The sequence below is a fragment of the Hydra vulgaris genome, chromosome 07 (genome assembly GCF_038396675.1).
Source record: "Hydra vulgaris chromosome 07, alternate assembly HydraT2T_AEP".
Lineage (NCBI taxonomy): Eukaryota > Metazoa > Cnidaria > Hydrozoa > Anthoathecata > Hydridae > Hydra > Hydra vulgaris.
The window spans coordinates 38,872,501-38,880,416 of NC_088926.1; the positions used below are offsets into that span (position 1 = coordinate 38,872,501).

A 7,916-nucleotide genomic window follows, 5' to 3' on the forward strand; every position below is an offset into this window, starting at 1 on the left:
CATCAGCATACAATTTTGAAGTATTTTTTAGAGACTCAGGAAGATCATTTATATAGAGTATAAACAGTAGTGGACCCAATACTGAGCCTTGAGGAACTCCACTGTACACCTCGGCCCAAGTTGAAACATAATCTCCCATAACGACTCTCTGCCTTCTATTAGACAGGAAAGCTTGAAACCAATTAAGTGCCAGGCCATTAATACCATATGCTTTAAGTTTTGAGATAAGCCTTTGATGTGGAACAGTATCAAATGCTTTTGCAAAATCAAGTAAAACTACATCAACAGGAATTCCTTGATCAACGTTTCTTGTAATATAATCTAGAGTTTCAAGTAAATTGGTCGTGCATGACCTGTTTTTAACAAACCCGTGCTGTTCATTAGCTATAATATTATTTTCTTGAAGATATTTTTCTAACTTGTTTTTTATTATTCTTTGAAGTATTTTAAAACTAATACAAGGAAGTGATATAGGTCTATAATTCCCAGAATCAGTTTTGTCACCTTTTTTATATAGTGCAGTTATATTTGCTCAACTAAATTAATTTGGTAGTTGACTTTTTTCTATTGACTCCATAAAAATTAGTGTGAGAGGAAGAGCAAAAGCAGTAGCACAGTTTTTTAAGATATATGGATGTAATTTGTCAACTCCATATGCTTTGTTTTGATCAAGATTTTTAAGCCTTTCAAGAACATCATCATAATGAATATCTTCAGGAATTAAGTTAAAGGTGGTATCATTTATTCTTGTTTTAAAAAATGGGATGCAATTTTTAGTTTCTTTTACAAAAATGTTTTGGAAGTTTATATTCAGTAGATCAGCGATTTTTTTAGGATCGTGAGTTATTTCACCACTTGGTTGCCTCAGAGCTTTTATAGAGTCTTTTACATAATGTTGAGAATTCATATATCTATATAATAATTTTGGGTTCTTTTTAGCTTTATCAACAATCATTAACTCATACTTTCGTCTTGCTATGGAAATTTCAATTGAAACTCTTTTTGACAATTGTTTATAATTACTACAAAGATTTGAGTTTTTCCATTTACTTGAACAATTTATGTATCTTAAATTCTGCTTTTTTCTAATGAGTGAGATTAGGTCTTTGTTTAGCCACATTTTCCTAGATGATGAATTTACAAATGAGGTATTTATAGATACATATAAGTTACATGCTTCTTCAGTATAATAAATTAACTCATCATACATTTCTTGAACACTTTTGGTATGAAAACACTGAAGCCAATCAACATTTGTAAGGAAATCTCCAATACTATTATAATCAGCTTTTCTATATACAAATTTATTTTCCTCTGTATTTACATTCTTTGTTTTACTTTTAAAAATAAAATCAAAACATAGTATCAAATGACCTCTGGTTATGTTTCCTATATTTATATACGTATTATATATATATATATATATATCCTATATATATATTTATATATATATATATATATATATAAATATATATATATATATATATATTTTTATACGTACATAAGTGTGTATATATACGTATATATATATATATATATATATATATATATATACATATATATATATATTTATATATAAATATATATATATATATATATGTATATATATATATATATATATATTTATATATATATATATATATATATATATAATATATATATATATATATATGTATATATATGTATATATATATACGTATATATGTGTGTATATATACGTATATATATATATATATACGTATATATCTGTGTGTGTGTTTTGTAGGCTGATTTTGTTTTTGATCAACTTTGGTAACTAAGAATAAGACTTGTGTTTTCAAAACAGCAAAACCAGAGCGCAACGTTATGTGAAAAACTTCCTGCATCTTGCCAGAGACAATGTATTTACAAGCATTTAAGGCTTGGTATTTATTAGGATTTTACATTCAAGGATGTTTACAAATAGTAAATTTACTAATATAAAGTAAGCACCTGCTAATGTCAATAATATCTAATTCAAATAAATATAATGCTAATTTTCATAATATATAATGAAAATATTAAACTTTATAACATAAAAATAACGGTGTTAATAATACTGCTAATAATAATAGCAATAATAATAATAACAACAATAATATTTGTAACAATAGTTAAAAGTAGTTAATAATAGTAATGTAAATATTTATAAAAATAACAATAAGCAATTTATTATTAAGTAATGACAACAAAATATATAATAGAAAAAAAAAAAAGAGAAAAATACTATAGGCAACAAAAATTGATTATAAAAAGAAATTATAAACATTAACTATATTTTTTAATAAAAAGTAGAATAAACAACTTTTAAAGGTTGAGAATGAATTGAGAGCTTTTAGTTCATAAGGAAGGTTGTTCCAAGTTTTAATGCTTTGACATTTTATAGATATATGCCATATTTATGAGAGCAGTGTTTAGAGACAGACAGGTTTAAATTACTATTGGAACGAAGGTGATAACGAGTGTTGGCACTTTTGGAAAAGAAATTGGTGAAAGTTAAAGGTATGTTATTGTGTTGGTGGTTCCAGAAAAATTGACAGTTTGAAAATTGAATATAGTCACATAGTTTTAATACTTTAGAAGTTAACACATTAGAATTAAATTTAATATTCTGAAAATATATTATTTTTAAAGCCTTGTTTTTGCGGTGGGATAACCTAATAAGAGCTTGTTGACGGGACTGCCCCCATACTTGGCATGCATATATAAGATGTGAGTCAAAAGTAGCATGGTATATGTTCAAAAGTGTCTCTAGATTAATATAATGGCGAACTTTGGCCAATATACCATTAGATTTAGTTAGTTTCATTGCATATATTTACTTAGTCTTCACAGTGGGATAAAAAGGATAGGTTTGAATCAATTTTTATACCAAGATAATTAATTGAGTTAACAGGTTCAATTTTTTTGCCACTTAATCTAAAGTTCATATGTTTATAGATTTTTATTTGATTTGATTTAAAGATAATGAGTTCAGTTTTATTAGAGTTTAGGAAAAGTTTATTGGAGCGAAGCCACTGAACTAGATTGGCAAGATCATGGTTAATGTGTTTGATAATTTTTTTTAAGGATTTAATTTTTAGCATTAGATTAGTATCATCAGCAAAGTGGTAAACAGTAGTAAACTTAATGGACGTATAAAGATCATTAATATAAAGAAGGAAAAGCAGTGGTCCCAATACTGAATCCAGTGTAACACCATTAGAACATTTTACAAGGGTAGAGTTTGAGTCATTATTAGAAACAAATTGTGTTTTATTGTTTAATTAGTAAACCATTTAAGGGGTACGCCTCTAATTCCGTAATATTCTAATTTTGAAACAAAATTGAATGATCTACTGTATCAAATACTTTCTGTAAATCGACAATTACACCGCATGCAAAATATTTATCATCGATTGCTTTTCTAATCATTTTAGTCATTTAAATGAGAGCATGAGTTGTGGAGTAATTGGCACAAAATCCATACTGATGGGTGTAAAAACATTTAATTTTTTTAAGAAAAGCATAGAGCCTAATATGCATTGCCTTCTCAAAGAGTTTACCTGTATTGGAAAGCAAGGAGGTGGGTCGATAATTGGTGAAATCTAGAAAAGAGCTTTTTTTAAATATTGGAATAACTTTAGCAACTTTAAAAATATCTGGGAAAAAACCACTTTTAAATGAGTTGTTTATAATAGTACAGAGAGAAATAATGTGTGGGACTAGTTTTAGGAGGAATGTAGGTAAACTATTAGGACCAAGACTTTTTTCTGTTTTGAGCGTGTTTGTAATGAGACCAGATACTTCATTTTCAGTTACATATCTACAGCCTCAAAAAGAAATAAAACGTTTTATTAAATAATGATAAAAATCATGGTATTGAACTCATAGCCGTTTAGTTGGGTCATCTTTTCAGGTATTTGCAAGAAACTTGTATGGACATTGGTTGATTCCAAGAACTGCAAGTTTGTTTGTATACCTTTCTGCGGCGTTAAAATCTAATTTTTCAAAGTATTCACTTTTTTGTACGAATTCTTATAATAAGAATTCTTATAATAAGATTGAAGAGCCTCATAGTACTTTAGTAAAAAAAAATGCTTTGAGAAAATCTGCTTTGATTAGAGATATAACACTTTATAATAATTAATCCCCCTTAATCCAGCACTGGTGCATTTAGTTCAACTGTATACTTTTGACAAAATAAAAATTGTAATCAAACGAAAAATACCACTATTCTGCTGTTTTAATTTTATCTCAATTAAATTATTTCGTTTTTATTTCCGTAAAATCAAATTCACATGCAATATTTTTTACTAGTTCCAAAAACAAAATTTAAAAAGTAGTATTTTTAGTTTTAAAATTTTATTTGCAAAACTTGTTTTTAAAATATATCAGTACAATATTTAAGTTTAGATATCTTATATTTATAGTACTAATTTTAGTTTTGTTTTTAAAATAAAAATTTTATAAGTTAGACTTTTAAAGCGTTTATTTAGAGTATATATTGAGTTAAAATTATTGAGCAGTGGCGGATCCAGCATTTTTTGATCTTTCAGATAGCTAACTTCCAGACATGGAGCTAACTCCAAATATTAATATGTTTATATTTACGTCAAGTTATGAGAGTTTGCAAAAAATTGCAATGATTGGAGGCTGGGAACAAAAAAAACCCAAAATTTTTGCTACACCTGCCCCAAACGTGAGAGCAACAAGTTGATGAAATATTTTTTATATTATTCTCAACTAGACTTATATTAATCTATAATTTTTAAGTTTCATAGTATTATCTCTAAGCGTTCAAAAACTATGACAATAAAAAGTTTAATTCCCCCTCAATTTTTATATGGTCATAATTTTTGAACGCTAAGAGATAATACTATGAAACTTAAAATTTATCGATGAATATAAGTCTACTTGAGAATAGTACAAAAAATATTTTATCAACTTGTTGCTCTCACGCTTGGGGCAGGTATAGCGAAAATTTCGGGGCCTTTTTGTTCCCAGCCTCCAATCATACCAATTTTTTGCAAACCCTTATTATTTGATATAAGTATAAATATAAAAATGTTTGGAGTTAGCTCCATGTCTGGAAGTTAGCTATCTCAAAGATTAAAAAATGCTGGATCCGCCACTGTTGAGTATATATATAAATGAGTATATATATAAAAACATTATTGTATTTAAATTATATTGAGTTAAAATTAATATAAGTTAGACTTTTAAAGCGTTTACTTGCTGTATAGTTACTTTATTCGGTTATTACACTTTTTATAAAAGTTTTATAATAGGCATTCTTCTATACAAAAATTAATTGCAAAAGGTAAAACCAAATCATAACGTTTATAAGACCTTTTTGTATGACGTCATTTATTACCAAATTAGCGCATTAATCAGAACAGATTATTTTTCTAAAAAATCCAAGAGTCAGAACTTACCATCGAGAAAAATAAAATGACGTCAAAAATCATAAAGTTTTTAACTCATATGTCGATAAATAATTTGTTCTGGAAAGTTTAACATGAAACTTAATTTTTAACGATTCTATATTACATAAAAAAAACTCGTGCTGGCAACATGGGGATCACTTTAAATTTCAAGCGGAAATATATTGGCAAAACAACAAATGCTTTTTGTTAATATCTCAATAAATATATTGTTTTGGTAAATTTAATAAACTCAAAACTTATTTTCTAACGCTTATTTACAAAATATTCATAACTTATCTCTTGGGGATCCCTTTAAGAAGGTCAAGAGTCAATAAAAAATTTGGTAATAGAGACGTATTTTTTGTTTGAGTAACCGGTTGTCTTATGACTATATTTTTTATAAACTTTAGCAATAGTTTATTCTTTTGAATATGTTGATATATTCACGCTATATTCGGGATCGCTAGTTAACGGTATACTAAAAATTTAGTATATAATTTACAGTATACTCTAAACTATACTGTAAAGTATACTGTATACAAAACTTTTTTTGGCGAAACCGTATTATTGTTTTAACGGTTTACTTAATAAAAATAGTTTATTTTTTTATTAAATGTTTTTGTTTATGCGTTTTATTATATTTTATTACATTATTATATTTAATACAAGTTTTTTATTAAATGTTTTTGTTTATGCGTTTTATTATATTTTATTACATTATTATATTTAATACAAGTTTTTTATTAAATGTTTTTGTTAATGCGTTTTATTATATTTTATTACATTATTATATTTAATACAAGTTTCATTATATTCAATATTTTTTTAGATAGATATAAGATAAAGAGCAGCACAAACAGCATGATATAAAAATTTATTGGTATAAAACAATAAAAAATTAACAAATTAAAATAAAAAATATTTAAAAAAAAAGGTAAAATTAAAAACGAGTTTTTAAAACCCAATGTTGCTCAGGCAGAAGCAGGTTGCGAACCTCAGTCAATCTGATATCGAAGTTATCGCCTTATCCAAATATGCTAAACACGCGCAGAGTTTCGGATACAATCAATATACTTATTTTTAAGTTATCATTTATTTTTTTTATAAAAAATAAACTTAATTAAAAATAACTAAATTAATTGATTTATTACAAAACTAATTATTGAATATTATATTGTCATCAAGCAAGAGTATGTGTGCAAAATCTTTAATCAGGAAGTGACTCAAGAATTGCAAGATTTGATGCTCAAAGACAAACAAACGGTCGACGAGTTAATAAAAGCATTGGTAAAAACACTTTAATTATAATACAATAAATATAGTATAGCTATTTAATACATTAGGAAAAAATGTAGTTATTAAATTATCAAGTCAGTCCAGAAATATTTCAAAAATGAAAGTATATAGGTATACTAAATGGTATACTAAAATTCAGTATACCAAATATACCGTTAAGTTTACCGTAAAGATTAGTATACCGTATACTTTAACTGGCGATCCTTACGCTAAATGCATGAGCCAACTCAAACCACGCTTTAAATAGCAAATCAATATTTTTGTCTATAAAATGAAAGTCGTATATGCACCAATAAAACAAAATATTTCAAAACCAATAAACCAGTGATAACAACGTTTATAGTTTATTAAAAATTTAGATAAAAAAACGAAAAACTCACTTTTTTCGCATTCAGAGATGACATCTTTTCGTTCACAAAAAATCAATCCAGATTTTATATCCCGCCATTTTTTATTTGGATTATTTCTGCACCAACTATTAAAAATCTCATATATCTTTTCTCGAGTCGTACTGCACTCTAGTAAAACTCTGTCTATTTCTATATCACTTATGTTTAAGAAACGAGCAAGTGTTTTCCAATCACGCGGTAACTCGTCAGCAAGGGTAGTGAGCACATCTCTCGAAAGTTTTTTAACTAAAAAATTTGAAGATCATCAAAACGAAGAAAAGAAAAGTAATAACTGTTTAAACTAAAAATTACCTTTTAAAGAATCAAATTCATTACAATCATCTTGATTTAACTCCATCTTTGATTTGAAAATGTATAAAGGATTGATGAATGTTAAACGAATAATGATAAATAAACAAATACCAAAAGAACAAAAATCCTTTCAAATATACGGGTCGACAAAAAAAATCCAAAATTGAACCTGAAAAGTAATGAGGTTGATTGTTTTTTTCAATAAATTAAAAGTAAAATAACAAATAATAATAATAATAATAATAAGTAAAAATAACAAAAACTTTTTTATTAAGTTTTTACTATTCGACAATATTATTCGTTGAGTTTGGTATTAAGAGTTTTAAAATGGAACGATATACAAATGTTTATATATATATATATATATATATATATATATATATATATATATATATATATATATATATATATATATATATATATATATATATATAAGTTTCAATAAAATTAAAACGTGTGTAATTGTGACGAGTATAAATGTGATTGTCTTAAT

At 25.8% G+C, this 7,916-nt stretch overlaps 1 protein-coding gene across 1 annotated transcript in view; it reads right to left on the minus strand.

Annotated features, from left to right (window-relative positions):
- The window catches only part of LOC100204710 (uncharacterized), a 39,670-nt gene extending 32,076 nt beyond the window's left edge, over nucleotides 1-7,594 (minus strand). Inside the window, exons 1-2 of the mRNA XM_065801842.1 lie at nucleotides 7,424-7,594; nucleotides 7,103-7,357 (exon numbers count right to left, since the gene is read on the minus strand). Of these exons, the coding sequence (XP_065657914.1) occupies nucleotides 7,103-7,357; nucleotides 7,424-7,469 (301 nt within the window). The 5' untranslated portion in view covers nucleotides 7,470-7,594. The remainder of the gene's footprint in view (nucleotides 1-7,102; nucleotides 7,358-7,423) is intronic.
- Nucleotides 7,595-7,916: the final 322 nt, after the last annotated feature.